The 17577-nt window shown below is 35.3% G+C and overlaps 1 protein-coding gene across 1 annotated transcript in view; it reads right to left on the bottom strand.

Annotated features, from left to right (window-relative positions):
• The window catches only part of Odad2 (outer dynein arm docking complex subunit 2), a 181094-nt gene that overhangs the window by 51121 nt on the left and 112396 nt on the right, over window positions 1-17577 (bottom strand). The window contains exons 19-20 of the mRNA XM_063253714.1: window positions 17365-17553; window positions 15966-16187 (exon numbers count right to left, since the gene is read on the bottom strand). Of these exons, the coding sequence (XP_063109784.1) occupies window positions 15966-16187; window positions 17365-17553 (411 nt within the window). The remainder of the gene's footprint in view (window positions 1-15965; window positions 16188-17364; window positions 17554-17577) is intronic.

Raw genomic sequence — 17577 nt, 5'->3', positions numbered from 1 at the left:
AGATAAATCAATACATATCAGTTGTAATCATCAATGTTAATGGTCTCAATTCAATCAAAAGACACAGAAAGGCAAAGTGGATCAAGAAGCAAGATCCAACAATATGCTGTACACAAGAAACTCATTTAATTCACAAAGAAATTCATAGACTGAAAGTAAAAGACTGGAAAACAATGTGACAGGAACTGAGAAAAGACAGGGATAGCTAATCTATTTGCAGACAAAGTAAACTTCAAGTCAAGACTGAGTAAGAGACACAAAGGAAGTCACTATATCCTAGTAAAGGGAACAATCCAAGAAGAAGAAATAACAATCTTAAATATATATGCAACAAATACGAGTACATCCAACAATATAAAACAAATAACAGTCATGAAAAATCAAATACATGCTAATACAATTGTGTTGAGGGATCTCAATACCTCACTGGCACAAAAAGACACATCCATTAGACAAAATTCAATAATGAAATAGTAGAAACTTTTGAACAAATAGACTTAGTAAACATCTACAGAGTGTCCTATCACACAACATCAGAATACACAGTCTTCTCAATTGCACACAGGATGTTCTCCAACCTAGACCACCTACTATCTCATAGAGCATGCTTAAGTGCATGCAAAGGAACTGAAATTATCTCATGTATTTTATTAGACCATAGTACAATGAAGTTGGAAATCAATGGCAAAAGAAACCACAAGAACTTCATAAATACATGCAAATTAAATAGCACCCTCCTGAACAACCAGTGGGTCACAGACAAAACTAAGGAAGAAATTAGACAGTTTCAGAGATTAAATGACAATGATAATACAACATACTGGAATGTATGGACACAATGAAATCACTCCCATAAAAGGCGAATTTATAGCACTGAATATCCATATAAGGAAAACAGGAACAAACTCCTCAAATTATAAAGATCAGAGAAAAAATTAAGGCAATAGAGATAGGTCCCACTCAGTGACCCCTGAGCAGCCCACAGCCATCTACATTCCGCCTCATGAAAGTGCACACGATTTTTTTTTTTAATTTAAGAGAAAAAAGAGAAAAACACAAAACAAACCAAAGCGGCGTAAGGGTACACGCAATACAGAACTACAAAACAAAACAAAACAAAACAAAAAACCATAACAGTAAGAAATTACCTGCTAGTAGATTACACACTATTTTCTTGAAAATAGTTCCTCAAATCACAGTATCAAAGAACACAAGGTGGACATTCAAACAGGGAGACTGCAAACAGCTGAGTGCACACGATTTCCATCCCACAGGGAAGCCTTGGCATGTTGCTCTGAGACTGGTAAGGCACGTCTTGATGACCCCAAGTGGCTAGGAGTCACCTGAAGGTCTAAGGACCTCCACTTGACTGGGGAAACTCCCTGCAACAGGGATAAATATTCTCTACCAAAGAAACAACTGAGACCTTCCCTTCAGCTTCCCTAAGGGAATGTAGGAAAATGACAAAACATGGACATGGACATGGACATGGACATGGACATGGACATGGACACAGAAGAAAATATAAGCCATACACCAGAAACACCTGACATTACAGCAATTAATGCAAACTGATGTTAAGAAACAATGCTGGGAAGCTGTAAAGGAACTCACATCAGAAATAATCTTCCAGGTAAAAGAAGAAATAATAAAGGTAATGAAAGAAATGCTGACCACATTTAAAGAACTCATAGTTTAAAAATTAGAGGAACAATACAAAAAATTGGAAACCTTGAATGAACAATATAAGAAATAAACAGAATGCATGAAACAGATTCAAACAGATATATAGGAAATCAAAAATGCCATCAAAAGTTGGCAAATCACCTTAATGAAAGTGAAGAGAGACTTTCAGACCTTGAAAACAAGATTGCAGTTAGTGAACAGGAAAGGAAAGATCTTTTAAAATAAACATGGAATCAGGAAATAGCAACACAACAGCTGCAAGATGATGCAGAGAAAAACAACATAAGATTGATAGGTATAAATGAAAAAGAAGGTGACAACACAAATGATATCAAGAGGCTATTTACAGAAGTAATAGCTGAAAATTTCCCAAACATGAGAATGTAAACTGAGATACAGAGAAGTGAAGCATGTATAACTCCAAATGGCCATAACCAAAATAAAACTACATCCAGACATATAATAATCAACATCCCAGAAATCCAACATGAGAACAGAATATTAAAAACTGTTAGAGAGAAGAGACAGATCATCTATAAAGGAAAACCTATCAGAATCACAGTGGACTTCTCAACACAGTGAAGTCAAGATGAGCATGGAGTGAAGTATTTCAGATTGTAAAGAAAAAGATCTCCAACCTAGATTGACATACCCTGCAAAACTGTCCTTCAAAATGGATGGAGAAATAAGATACTTCCATTAAGAAGAACAGCTGAAGAACATCATGACCACCAAACAAAATGTCGAAAGAATACTGAAAGACATTCTAGATAGACATAGGAAAAAAACACTAAGCAAGGCAAATAATTAAACAGAGTGGAAAGGTTAAGAAGCAAGAGCAGAAAGATAACATGTAAAAAGTAACCCAATATATATCAGTATAACCATTAATGTAAATTGCCTCAATTCACCAATTAAAAGAAATAGACTGGCAGAATGGATCAAAAAACAACATTCAAACATATGCTGTCTACAAGAAACCGATCTAAACCAAAAAGAAACTCATAGACTGAAAGTCAAAGGATGGAAAACAATACTTCCTGCAGTAGGAACCCCCAAAAAGTGCTATTCTGTCTGCAGACAACATGAACTTAAAACCACGAACAGTCAAAAGAGATAAAGAAGGTCACTACATACTAGTTAGGGGAAAACTTCAAGAGGAAAAAATAACAATCTTATTTATATATGCACCAACTTCAAGAGCACTCAGCTATACAAAACAAATATTAACAGAAATGGAAAATCAAACAGGCAATAACACAATTATAACGGAAGACCTTAACACCTCACTGACACAAAGAGACAGATCAACTAGACAGAAAGTGAGCAAAGAAATAATAGAACTGTATCACACCTGTGAAGAAATGGACTTGGTAGATATATATAGTGTTCCATCCAACAACATCAGAATATACATTCTTCTCAGTGGTACATGGGACATTTTCTAAAACATGCCATATACTACTCCACGGAACATGCTTAAGTAACGCAAAATAACTGAAGTTATCCCATACATGTTATCAGATCATAGTGCCATGAAACTAGAAATTAATGATAAAAGAAACTGCAAAAACCCCACAAACACATGGAAATTGAAAAATACACTCAAGACAATCAGTGAGTTGCAGAGGAAATTAAACAAGAAATTAAGTGATATCTACAAGCAAATGAAAGTACAAATACAACTTACTGGAATCTGTGGGATGGAATGAAAATAGTCCACAGAAGAAAATTTATTGCAGTGAATTCCCACATCAGGAAAACAGAATGAACACAAATAACCTGATGCTACACCTCAAATATCTAAAAAGAACAGCAAGTCAAGCCCAAAGTCAAAAAAAGAAAGGAAATTATAAAGACTAGAGCAGCAATCAATGTGATAGACACTAAGAAAACAACACAAAGAATCAATAAATCAAAGAGTTGGTTCTTTGAAAGAATAAATAAAATTGATAAGCCCCTAGCCAACCTTATTTTTAAAAAGGAAAGAAAAACTCAAATTCATGCAATAAAGAATGAAAAGGATGAAATCACTACAGACCCTGTGGAAATACAAAGATTATCAACACCTATTTTGAAGACCTCTACTCTCATAGGCTTAAAAACACAGGAGAAATGGACAGATTCCTAGAAACGTAAATTACCAAAGCTGGGTCAAGAAGATGTAAAGCTGCTGAATAACCCAATGTCAATTAATTAAATTGAAAATATAATTAAATCCTTACCTACAAAGAAAATTCTAGCTCCAGATGGATTCATGGTGGAATTTTACAAGAAATTCAAAGAAGACTTTAATGCCAACACTCCTCAAACTCTTCAACAAATTTGAAAGAGACACAAATTCTCCCTAACTCATTCCTGGAAGCAAGTATTACTCTAATACCAAAACCTGAGAAAGACCCAACCAAATAAGAGAACTATAGACAAATTTCCCTAATGAACATAGATGCAAAATTCTCAATAAAATATTGGCAAACAGAATGTAGCAAATTAGCAAGATTATATACCATGACCAACTGGGATTCATCCCAGGAATGCAGCAATGGTTCAACATACTCAAATCAATAAATGTAATCTACTGTATCAGTAGAGACAAAAATAAGAATCCCATGATCATTTCTATAGATGCAGAAAAATCTTTTGATAAGGTCCAACACTTATTCATGGTAAGACCCTTACAGGAAATTGCAATAGATGGCCTTTACCTCAATATGATAAAAGCCGTGTATGATAAACCAACAGCCAGGATCATATTAAACAACCAAAAACTGAAAGCCTTTACTCTAAAATCAGGAACAAAACAAGGATGTCCATTATCACCACTCCTATTCAATACAGTGCTGTAAATACTAGCTAGAGCAATTAGACAAGAGAGAGAAATAAAAGGAGTAAGGATAGGAAAAGAAGTTAAATTATCATTATTTGCAGATGACATGATACTGTACATGGAAGACCCCCAAAACTCCATTGAAAGACTCCTAAGTATAATAACTAAATTCAGTAATGTAGCTGGATGCAAAGTAAACACTCAGAAATCAGTAGCATTCCTATTGTATCAGTAGCAAAAATCAGTATCACAAACAAACTCAGCAAGCAAGAAACGAGAAGCCACACCCTTCATAATGGCATCCAAAAAGTGAAATATTTAGTAATCAATCTAACAAAAGAAGTAAAAGACCTATTCAGGGAAAATTATAATACTCTTAAAAAAGAAATCGAAGAGGACCTCAGAAATGGAAAGACAGTGCTTGTTTATGGATAGAAAAAACAAATATTGTGAAAATGGCCATCCTTCCAAAATTGTTATACAGATTCAGTGCAATCAAAATACCACTAACGTAACTCACAGATCTAGAGAAATCATTCCTAAAATTCATCTGGAGCCAGAAGAGACCTAGAATATCAAAGGTAACTCTAAGCAACAAAGGCAGGAGGCATCACAATTCCTGACTTGAAGTTATACTACAAAGACTAGTACAAAGTTATACTACATAGACCAGAAGATACAACTACAACTACAAACACACTCAGCCACCTTATCTTTGATAGAGGGGCCAAACATGTTCACTGGAAGAAAGATAGTCTCTTTAATAAATAGTGCTGGAAAAACTAGCTCTCCATATGCCAAAAACTAAAACTAGACACATGCCTATCACCATGTACTAAACTGAAAATGGATCAAAGATTTAAGTATTAAAACAAAAGCACTAAATCTGTTGGAAGACAAAGTAGGTAGCAATCTTGAAGACATGGGGGTAGGTAGAGAATTCATTCATAAAAATCAAATTAGAAGCAAAATAATTCCCAGAATCAATAACTGGGATCATGTCTTATTAAAAAGTTTTTGCATGTTGAAAGAAATCTTCAATGGAATAAAAAGGAAACCCATGAATTTTGAAAAAATCTTAGTTCACTGTCCCTCAGACAAAGGACTTCTGAATAGAACATACGAAGCATTAAAAAAATTAGGTCCCAAAATTCAAAGACTCAATCCAAAAATGAACATTGAGATGAATACACAATTCTCAGATGAAGAAATACAAATAGCAAATAAATGCATGAAAAAATGTTCTTCATCATTAGTCATTAGAGAAATGCAAATTAAAACCACACTAAGATTCCACTTCACTCCAGAAAGAACTGCTAGGATCAAGAAAACTACCAACAACAAATGCTAGAGAGGCTCGGGGGAAAAAAGAACTCTCCTGCACTGTTGGTGGGAGTGCAGACTGGTGCAACTGTGGAGGTCAGTCTGGAGGTTCCTCAAAAAGCTGGGATTGGAAGTCCTGTTTGACTTGGCTATTCCACTTCTGGGCATTCTCCCAAAATAATTGAAAACATCATATCACAGTGATTTATGTGCACCCATGTTTATAGTAGCACAAATTGTAATAGCCAAATCTTGGAAACAACCTAAATGCCCATCAACTGAGGAATGGATAAAAACGATGCGATATTTTTATACAATGGAGTACTACTCAGCTATAAAGAATGATCACATTGAGATATTTATATGTAAATGGATGCAACTTGAGACCACACTTGTAAGTGAAATAAATCAAACTCACATGTGTAAATATCATATAATCTCCCTAGTGTAAGAAATGGTAAGAGTATGTAAGGTACAAAATAATAAATACAGTGAAAGGGTAAGAATATGCTCAAAGGGGGAAAAATAATATCTCAGGGAAAATAAGAAAAGAAAAAGGAAGGGAAAAGAAAAATATCTAAATTTGTATAAAGACACTTAGGATAGCTGAGATGATTGTGCTACAAATCCTATAAGTGCTTAGAGCAAAACAGTTAACATTCATAGGATTGGAACAATCTTGCAAGTTTGCATCTGGTGATCTGAGGAACTCTTAGAGATCACTATGTAAAATATCAACCTTAGTTCTGTTCCTACTACTTTGTTTTGAAGGCTTATATCATCATTATTTTGGGCTCTTTGCTATTGTTATTTGTCTTTTTTGTTTTTTGTTTTTCTAGTAATCTGTTTTGTTTTGTTTTTCCCTCTAACACAGAAAGAACAGGTATACATGTAGAGGGTTATAAATGCATTAAACTTCTCCTAAATAGTCTATGAAAATCGATTATATTATGCATGATGAAATGAACATTTACTTTGAAGAAAAAGAGACATTATGGTATCCATCACTGATTCTGTATTATCATGCTTTGAAATCCAATAATGCATTTATTCTTTTTCAGAGTGGCTTTAGTCTATTTTGGTATTGTTTAATTTCAACATACATGAAAGTATGGACAGCTATTTTGAAGAGAACAAGAGACTATTTCAGCCACTGTTGATTTCCCTATTGTCTGGTTTTGAAGGCCTGTAATACCTTCATTACTCTGTTCTGATCAGTTTTATACTATTTTGTTTTGTATGAATTCACTGTGTGTGAAGATATAGACATTTAGAAGAAAACAAGAGACATTATGGTAGCCACTGTAGATCTCCTGTTGTCTTGCTTTGAAATCTGTGTCACTTACATTGTTTTCTTCTGATCTGCTTTGTTTTGTTTCATTTTGTTTAGTTTTATGCTCTTTAAAATAAACAAAGATAAAAATAAAACTCTTAGCCAGCTTTAGCAAAAAAAAGAAAAGACTCTAACCCATGCAATTCTGAATGAAAGGGTGAAATTACAACTGATTCTGCAGAAATGCAAAAGATCATCCAAATCTACTTCAACAATTTGCATATAATAAGATGGAAAATGCAGGAAAAATGGACAGATTCCTAGAGGAATATGAACTACCAAATCTGAATCAAGAAGATACAAAAATCTTAAACCAATATCAATCAATGAAATCAAAGATGTAATTAAAAGTCTACTAACGGGCTGGGGATTTAGCTCAGCAGCATAAGCGCCTGCCTTGCAAGCATACAGTCGTGAGTTCAATCCCTGGTACCAATTAAAAAAAAAAGTCTACTAACAAAGATAAATCCAGGTCCTGAGAGATTCACTGCTGAATGCTTCTCTACTGTTGGTAGGAGTGTAGAGTGATGCAGCCACTGTGGAAATCGGTGGAGAGATTCCTCAAAAAACTAGACATCCCATTTGAGCCAGCTGTTCCCACTCTAGTTATCTTCCTAGAAGAATTAGAAACATCATGTCACAGTGATATATGTGCAATCATATTTATAGCAGAACAATTTACAATAGCTAGATCTTGGAAACAACCCAAATGCCCATCAACCAAGGAATCAATAAAAAGATACGGTCCTACACTGGAGTAGTACTTAGCCATAAAGAATAAACTGAAGACTTTTATAGGTAAATGAATGCAACTGGAGACCATACTCAGAAGTGAAATAAACCAAATGCACATGTGTAAACATCGAATTGTCTCTTTGTGCAAGAAGCTGAAAGAGTAAATAGATCCAAAATGTACAACAGATATTTTAAAATGGGAAGAAACTGTTCAAAAGGAATGAGAGAGCTGGGGATATGGCTCAGGGGCACAGTTTCTGCCTGGCAAGTGCAAGGTCATGAGTTCAATTTCCAGTACCAAAAAAAAAAAAAAAGGAATGAGAAACTGGATATGTGAATGGAGACAAGAAGGAAGGGAAAAGCAAAGAAAACCATATGCATATATATATATATATATATATATATATATATATATAATAGTTAAAATAGTATATCACTAATTTCTCTTAGTTCATTGAAAGGAAAGGATTGTGCTAATATTATTTGGATAATTAAATGCATATATCTTGTATTCTCAGTTAACTAATTTAAAGATAACAATACATAATGTATTAACTATTGTTACCCTTCAGTTACCTTGTTTTGAATTTTTTTCTAGAAGACATCAAAATGTATAAGGATAATGGAAGAAGGATCTTGGCTCAGACAAAGGGAAGAATTATCTTTACCACCCATAAAAGCAAGAATTGAGGAAATAACATTATTTCAAAGTGACAATACTAATCCACAGTCAAGAATATTTATACTAACATATTCCAAATTTGCTAACAAATTCAAAATTCTGCACTCAGCTTGTTAAAATTCTCCATGACTAGCAAGACAAGCAATGTAGGAATTATATTAAAACTGGGTTACATGTGTGAGAAGCTAAAGATTCCACATGCTGACTGGAGACACAAGGCTATCAAAGAAGACCACAATGGACCTCAGTGGTTGAACACTTTAGTACTATACATGTGAAGCATGCTGAACAGAAACAAGGCAAATTAAACACTGTTGAAAAGACAGGTGAACTTGACATAGAAATAGAAACAGCCTACATTAAAACACACAGATGAAATCCAGGACCAAAGCCTCAGAGGGCAGTGACAAAACCTCAAGAAGCCAAATACAGGTGGAAACAGAGTTTTCAACAACAGTAGAAGAAGAAAACAAGAAAAGGACTTCAAGAATTAATGGCTGAAAAATATCTAAGAAGGTCAACAAACCTCACGTATAACACATATGAAAAAAACTACACCAAGGCTTAACATAATCAAATTGCTCAAAACCTGCAAAAATGGTAACATTTTTAAAGCAATCAAAGAAAAAAACCAATGTGCAAATAAACAGACATAAGAACTAAAAATACAAAAATAAATTAGAACACATTGTTTAAAGTTCTAAAAGTAGAAAAGAATCAACATGAGATTCTATGTCTAGCAAAAGTATTTTTTTGAAAACCAAGACAAAATAAAAATGTTTTTAGACATATAAAAGTAAAAGGATTCATTATAAACAAAAATTAGCACAAGGACAATACCAGATGAAAACCTGCATTTACAGAAAGGAATAGCTAATACTAGAAATAGCAGCTATGTGGGCAAACATAAGGGGTTTCGTTGTGCATTTAAATTTCTATGAAAGATAAAATCACTGGTTAGAGTTAAAAACAAGAATGAAATACTGTTAAGCTTATAAAATTTATGGGAGTCAAATGCATGACAACAGTATAAAAGCCAGAAAGGTAGGGAAAAAATCACACCATTGTCTATTTCTTCAAATATACATTTATCTGTGTAATATGACTTGAAGGTACACTGTACTGAATTAAATATGTATGCTGTAAACTCTAAAGCAACCACTAAAACTACAGGAAATTGTAACTAATAATCCAATAGAGGAGACAAGATAGAAAAATTTAAAAATATTCAATTAATCCAAGAGAAGCCTGGGGAAAAATAGAAGAAAACAATACATGAGAAAGATAGAAAGTATTAAAATGATACATTTAAAACCAAGCATGCCAATAATATATTAAATGATTAAATGTAAATGGTATAAACACTTCGCTCTTTTTTTTAATAAAGGCAGAGGTTGTGATTTGAATAAGAAAGCAAAGCCCAATAATATGCTACTTACAAATGTTCATTTTAATGAAAAGAATATAGATTAAAAGGATAGAAAAATCTATAGAATTTACCATGATAATTCTAGCTCAAAGAAAACAGCCAGTCTGTATTAGTAACAGAAAAAGGCCTCAAAACAAAGAAAATGACAAAGGATAGAAGTAATTATTTGATAATGTTAAATAAGTCATTAAGAGAATACAGTATTTCTGAATATGTATACACTTGATAAGAGAATTTAAAAATTCAAAGACTGAAAGAACTGCATGGAGAAATGGAGAAATGCACAAAACTAATGAATCAGTAAGTCAGAAAATATCAAGAATAAATGAACAGTATTAATTTAACCTTATGGACTTTACACAACATTTTATCTAACAAACACTAGAAATTTCATTCTTTTTATGGCATAAGTAAATTGTATTTTAGGACATAGAACAAGTCAAAAGATTTAAAATTTTGAGTAATATATTCTCTAATTGCCATGGAATTAAATTATAAATAAAAAAAAAACTGGATCACTGGAAAATCTCCCAAAATTTGGAAACTAAATAATGTATTTCTAGATAATTCATAGGTCAAAGAAGGAGCGAAAGCAAAACTGGAAAGCATTTTTAACTGAAAGAAAATGAAATACACAAGTATGTGTCTTTGAAAGATACAAACTGCCAAGATTCATTCAGAAGAAATAACGTACACAACCTGAAATCAACCAAAGAGACTGATTTGTAAATTCATACATTCTGAAAATAAAAACTTCTGTCCAGATAGGTTTACTTGTGAATTCTACCAAACATTTAAGAAAATAATAAAGGCACACAAAACTCTTTTAGATAACCAAAGAGGAAGGAATGATCCCAACTTACTCATTAAAGCCAGCATAACCCTGATAAGAAAGCACTTTATAAGAAAAGAATAGTATACACCAATATCCCTCATGAACAGACACACAGCTGTGAACACATGAGTGACCTGAATCCAAGCTTGTGTGAAAAGTGTAAATCCTGGCCAAGTGGGTTTATCCCAAGAATTCTGGGTTAGTGTGACATCTGAAGGACAATCAATATAATTCATGATAATAGTAAGCTGAAAATGAAAAAATACTCCATATAGACATAGAAAAAGTATTTGACAAAATTCAACACCTAATGCCTGATACAATTTTTATTAAAGTAGAAATATCTCAACCTGAAACAGATCACCTACCAAGAGAAAAAAATAACCCACAGCTAACCAGCTAATCATCAAACTTATGATAAAAGCCTGACTACATTCCCACACAAAAGGAAGATTTTTTAATCACTATTTTTGAACATTTTACAATGGGTTCCAGTTAGCTTAATTAGACAAGAAAAATAGCTAAAAGGATTCGAAGAAGAAAAATGAATCACAGATGGCACGATGTTTATGTAAGAGTCTGACAAATCCTAGTATTTGTGCAAGGCTCGTTTTTATATTTTTTGGTGATAAATAATAATGATGACAACAATAACAATGAAACATAGAAGAGTCTACAACAGACAGACTGCACTGCTCCATAAAACATAAAGTATTTACCATATCTGACCTTTCAGAGAAAACTTTGCCAGCCCTTGGTCTATATAGAAAATCTGGTGGAATATCCAAAAATCTACTAGGACAAATAAATGACTATAGAAAGTTTCTGGACATGAGATTAACACATATCATCAATACTACTCGTATAGAATAGTAAAACATAATTAGAAATTAACATTTTAGGGCTAGGGATTTGGCTCAGCAGCATAAGCACCTGCCTTGCAAGCATGCAGCAGTTCAATCCCCGGTTCTGCAAAAAAAAAGACTCCAACATTTTAAAAATACCACCTTCTTTCCCCAGAAATAAGCCTTACCTGGAAAATAATCAGCCTTGAGAAGTGGAGACCAACAATACCCTCCCCAGCAGCATCCAACTGCCTTACCTGCCCTCACCATTCCCCTGTTTGCTGGCTACTTTGTCTATGCATATTTGGTACCATAGCCTATATCACATTTGGTATAAATTCATTGATACCTGCCAGTCCTACCTAAGTTATTTAGTAGCATGTCACCCAGCACTCCAGAAAATACCTGTGAGAAGTACGTAAAACTTCATGTTTTTAATTAAAAGAAAATATACTTAGATGAAGCATTAACTAGACAGAGACAGAGTGCCGAGGTAACCTCAATCTCTAAAATCCATTTATTTGACGCACTGACATTTAGTGATATTTTTTCTTTTCTTTGTGCTGGGCTTTAAAAACTGAGGGGCTGGGCTGGATTTGTCCTCCTGGCTCCCTGGCTGCTGCGAGGCTGAGTCCAGGAGCTGGTCAAGACGACCTTGCTGGCTCTGTCCAAATCCAATTGCTCTCCTTTCCTTTTGCCAGAGCTGGGCAGACTTGTGATTGTATTTTCTGCAATGTTTTCAATTTCCTGCCTTTCGGAAAGTTATAGCCATAATGCAGCTTTCACTTGCCTGGTATAGACATTTGCAAAAACAAATCCAAAGTCACCATGGGGAAAGCAGCTTAGAGTTTTTCATGGATGCTCATCATCTTTCTGTAATCACTTTTCGGCACCAGTAACGGGCTTGTAATGCTCAATTTTCCTGCAATTTCTTCCCTCTTTATATGATGATCCTGAGTTACAGGTTTGTTATAATTAGCAGATAGCTGATATGTCTCTGATTTTCAACATAGTTTCCAATAACCCTGCACTGAGATTCTCAAGATTTTGTAATAATACAAGTCTCTGGGCTGATACTTTTCAGCAAACCTGTGTAAAAACCCTGAGGAAGATACAAGTGAGATACTCTCACCACATTGTATTTACCAGAGAAGGTGACTGATTGAAGAGATTCATACCTGGAAAGGCTCTGACCTTTTCAACGTAATTGAATCAAGAAATCTTTGTTGACCTCTTGGCAGCATTTAAACACAAACCCTTTGAAAATCTCTCTTAGTTTGGCTTCTGGAAGTCCTGGTTAACCTGTTAACTTCTCAGGTTTTCTTGGAGGACTCTTCCTAGTTTATATTCCCCTAAAGTGCAAATGGAGACATTTCTCAGGCCTCTCTGAACTCTGCCAAAAATATCTTACCAGTCCCGGTTCACACCTTCCTTCCTCTCCCCATACTGCTGGAGAATCTCCCTCTTTCATGCTCAGTAGACTTGCACTGTCCTAGAAGGAAACCCGTAGCCACACAAGGAGCACCGAAGTGCAACAGGCCCAAAACTGAGATATTTTTGTCTTCAATTATGACCACTAGAAAATTAAATAACAAGTATGTGGCTCACCTGACATTTATACCTGTTGCCACTATACTGAGCCTAAAATTCCAATGAGTCACCCAGATGGAACATGCTAGAAACCAGACTCATCATATTCCAGCCCTTCTGGCCTGCTCCTTCTGTTACTGTAGCATAAACATCAGTGAGTACAAGCTTTCTTACTCCAGATGATGCTGGCTGGGGAGGACGCAGGAAGTAACCCCAGGATGCATCACTGGTCAACAGGGCCAGAGGGAGATTCCAGTCCCTGTGAAAGAGGCTGTCAACAGCTGCTTATTGACAGCTGCAGCAGATGTGCTCACAAAACTGTGAGACTGGACTAGTGAGAAGCAGTGGAAATTAGCAAAACAAACAAACAAACAAAAAAAAAAAACAGCCAGGAATTTGCCAAAAGAGTGACAGAAGCGCTAAAAGTCAGAAAAGCCAGCAGTTCCACACTTAATGGTGACACATTCATTGTAGGTAACTGAACCACCTTAACGTGCAAGTATTTTCTTACATTACTGGCTAGTGGAATCTTCTTCATTTTGCCTGAGGTCTACAGGCATTAGCTTTTTGCTCTTTCTTTCAGTCCTACGACCAAGCAACCAGGAAACCCTGTTTATTCCGCCAACACCCACTACACCACATCCGCATTCATTTCTTCCTTAAACACAACCAGAGAAGGGAGACTCCTGGACCCCCAGGATCTAGGACTGGGGCAGTTAAGAAGAGGAAGGCAGGCTTCACCCCCACAGTCATACACTTGTGCTGAGAACCTCCCACGGCAAGGCCTATCTTTATGTCACAGATGGACTCCCCCCAAAATAAAGTGTTCTTTACAGTTGTTCTCTAGCAAAAATGACAGAAACACACATCAATGGGAAAGAGTGGCTCTCAAGGTATCCCTTTGGAAAGGCGACCCAGGATAGGGTCTGGAGCACAACAAAACGGACTTTCTTTGCTATCTCTTTTCTGTCCCTCACCCTTGTCACCCTTACAGCCCCAGCTTTCTACACACACGAGTTAGGTACATGGGCAGACACAGTTTCAACACTTGGCACGGTGCAACTCATGAAAGGCTCTGGACTTGCAACTGAAGAAATCACCGAGAACTGTATATATCCCTGCCATTTCTAGCAACTGAACAACAACATATTTTATTAAACTTATCTTTAAAACTATAAATTTATAATACACATGAAATGTGAAATTTTCTGAGCAGTTTAGAAATACTGTTCTTGAGGGGTAAGGAAGAAAAAAAGAGAAAAATACTCTTCTTCAGCGAGCTGTCAACTGTCCAAGCATGTGTCATATTCCACACATTTTATCAGGCTTCTTAAGTTCTACAGGTTCATTTTTTAGAAGACTGTGACATCACGGATTGTATATTTTTTAATTAGAAGTTTCTTTTCAAAGTGTGAACACAGTCGCATTAAAGTGATTGACTGCTTTTTTATCATTCTTTACCAATTCTGTTTTTTATAACTTACTTTTAAAAACTGTTACTGAGTTTAAAAGGTGCTTTTTTAATGCCAAAATTTGCTTGAAGAAACATGAAGCCTAGCTTATGTGCCATAAAAAGACTTATACTGGAATGATTGGTACATTAAAATATAAATTGGGTTTATTTGCAGAAAAATTAATATCACGTCTTTCACCTATAATGTTGGAAGATAAAATAATTGCATAAAATTTACAATTGTCATTTTAAGAATATTAGGCTTCCTAAGATGTTTTATATATGATACATCTTGGTTTGATTAGATACAATTAACTGGAATTTTTAACTTGTCTAAATGATCAATTCTGCGCAAACATTTCAAAATGTAAATGATTTTGGTTGTTATAGACTCACAAGTAATGAACAGTAAAATTATATTGTGCAAGCAAACTACTGAGAAGACTTGTTTCTTTTCAGAATGGGTCTGGCTATGTAACACAGACTGATTTTGAACTAGGTAAGTGGCCCTGGATGGCCTGAAACTCAAGCCTCAGACTCCTGAGTGGTAGGGTTACAGGTGCCTGCACTACACCTGGTTAACAACTAATATTTTAGTCAGTTTTTTAAATAGCCATAAGTGGTTATAATTGTATATATGTTTGAATGTGTCTTGTGTGTGTCAAAATATCCTAGATAGTTTTCAATGTGTACATACATTAAAGTCTATGTGCAAAGATTTTCCTAACTGCATACTAATTAAAGGCAAAGAAATACTGAACCTCATATTTAACACAAAACAAAACATCCATCTTTGAGATGATCATTATAGTTAGGACTGTCAAGCTTTAGTCTAGAAACTGTTTCAATCATTTCCTTTGCTAGTTAGTTGGTACCTATGGTTTTGCACACCATGTCTTATTTATGTGCTAAAACACACTATATCAAATAGAACTATAAACACTACTAATTGTTCACATGCTGTACGTTTATTCAACCTAATTCAAACTATAAATAATTACATATTTTACTAAGTGTATTTATATGCTTTGATTTAGAAAGATTCTATCTCCATCCATTTTGCAGCATAAACCATGATAGCACATAGTTGAAATGCAGCCATGACCCAGGAGGGAGGCAGTTGATACGTGTTCAAACGTGACCCTTAGTAAAAGCTGAGTGCTAATTAACTTACGTGCTAGCCTGCACTACGAACTCTGGCTAAACCACAAAGTCATTCAACTCTACCTTCACTGCTCCGTTCTCATGCATGGTGATACAGTTATCAGGATCTTCTGAGAGCTGGTACAGGGCCTGTGCTGTAGCTCGATGCACACTGGTGTCGCTGGATTTCAGGTAACGTACTAAGGGAGCCACTGCTTTGTGCTCTCCGAAGGCCACTCTGTTCCTGCCCCACATACAGCACCGTGAAATCGCCTCTGCCAGGTGACGCCTCAGCTTGTCATTGTTCTGCACAGAGGAAAGTAAATTGAGTGATGCACACTGCATGGAACCTTTGTGATCGTGGTTATGCATTTTATGTTTAAGATGCCAACGAGTCCACAGAGATGCCAGCTGGTTACTTAGCTGGTATCCTCGAGGAGCTGTCCATGGCTCACAGTGGACATAGGTTCAATTTTGAATTTTCTTTTTGTGAACTGAACATAGTCAGTGCTCTCAAAGACAAAAGAGGTGTCTGACTTTAGGCATTTGCTCAAGATTGCTAGCCACAACAAGAAATTACAAATCCACAAGTTGCTTAGGAACGAACATATTTACAGATTACTGGGTATTCTTCAGAAATACTTTACTTTACTGAGATAAGAGAAGCAACTCCATTTCTTCATTCTAGGAATACTTCTACATCCCGGTCACAACCCTTGTTCCCAGAGGGAAAAGACAACGAAACAAACACAATGACATGTACTGAATCTTCCACTTCACTTCTGAGTTTATTATGCAGACAATATCTTTCTTTTTGTATGTAATTACCTCATATAGCAGAATAGGATATGATTTTCTATTTATCAGTTGTACCATTCACTCAAATCAGAAGACAACCTAAGGTCCATCACTGAATCTGCTACATCCTCTAAGGAGCTCAAACTCTTCTAGATCAAATAAAGTTCTGCTCTATGACTTTCCTTCCAAGTGGTCGTACAAGCCCATGCTTAAATACTACAGTCACAGTGAAGTCAGGGTTACCTGTTCTATCTGTTCCAGCTCTAGACAAACAATACAGCAACTGCCAAAGACGTCTAACTCAAGAATACCACCAATCTACCTTTTCTAATGTAGGCAGAAACAACTGCCTTAAAAATAATGATGATGATGGTGGTGGTGGTGGTGGTGGTGATGAAGATAACTGTTAACAATTCTATGACAGCACTTCAGCTTGAAATCCCTTCACTTGTCAAAGACAAATACAAAATAGCATCTATCTGACAAGGATCTTGCATATTAACGTTTTATAATTTAAATATGTTTGTGCATCTATTAGTCTCGAGGAATTAAATGAGGTGAAGAAAATCTCATACTTCACAAGCAGTGGAGATTAAATCTGAATTCAGGTCTCTGAACTTCGAGCTCCTTATCCTGTCATTATTACATTTAGCACACTTTTAAGATAAAAGGATGTGTTACTTACCGTATTTGCCAGCTTGGACAATAAAGGCACAACGCCATGATCTGTAATAACAGCCAAATTTTCTTGATCTTTTGCTATATTGGTAATAGCAGCACATACACTTGATAAAACTTCTTTGTTATCAGATTTCAATAAGTTGACAACAAGTTCCAAACCACCAACAAAAGAACGAACCATTTCTCCAGCATCCTAGATAAAAATGAAAAATAAGGC

Source organism: Cavia porcellus, unplaced genomic scaffold (assembly GCF_034190915.1).
Source record: "Cavia porcellus strain 051 isolate PalLab524CR breed Dunkin Hartley unplaced genomic scaffold, mCavPor4.1 scaffold_7, whole genome shotgun sequence".
NCBI classification, from domain to species: Eukaryota; Metazoa; Chordata; class Mammalia; order Rodentia; family Caviidae; genus Cavia; species Cavia porcellus.
This window is presented reverse-complemented; position numbering and strand designations above follow the sequence as displayed.